The sequence below is a fragment of the Penaeus monodon genome, chromosome 23, assembly GCF_015228065.2.
Source record: "Penaeus monodon isolate SGIC_2016 chromosome 23, NSTDA_Pmon_1, whole genome shotgun sequence".
Lineage (NCBI taxonomy): Eukaryota > Metazoa > Arthropoda > Malacostraca > Decapoda > Penaeidae > Penaeus > Penaeus monodon.
In genome coordinates this window covers 41,065,008-41,065,277 of record NC_051408.1, presented here as the reverse complement: position 1 = coordinate 41,065,277, position 270 = coordinate 41,065,008, and the positions used below count along the sequence as shown (strand labels likewise).

Genomic DNA, 270 nt, shown 5'->3' with positions numbered 1-270 from the left:
GAAAACGGGGCCCTTTTCTTTGCACACGTTTTTCCGTTTCAACTCTTCTTTCCCGCCTTGGCCGCTGCCGCCTCCCTCTCCCGCAGGAACCTCAGACACATGTCCTTGTAGTGGTCCAAGGGCGGCGTGACAGCCTCGGGGTCTTTGGCTCTCTCGTCCCACCTCCTCATCCTCAAAATGGCGTCGACCTGCGGGTCCTGTGCGAAAGCCCTCGCCTCCTCCTCCGTCATCGGTCCTCCTTGATGTTCGAGGGTCATCTTGCTCGCTTCC

At 59.6% G+C, this 270-nt stretch overlaps 1 protein-coding gene across 1 annotated transcript in view; it reads right to left on the bottom strand.

The window, feature by feature from the left end:
• Positions 1-6: 6 nt before the first annotated feature.
• Positions 7-270, bottom strand: part of LOC119588435 (2-amino-1-hydroxyethylphosphonate dioxygenase (glycine-forming)-like) — a gene marked incomplete in the record, with an annotated part of 4,245 nt that continues 3,981 nt past the window's right edge. The window contains 1 exon segment of the mRNA XM_037937106.1: positions 7-270. Coding sequence (XP_037793034.1) covers positions 39-270 — 232 coding nt within the window.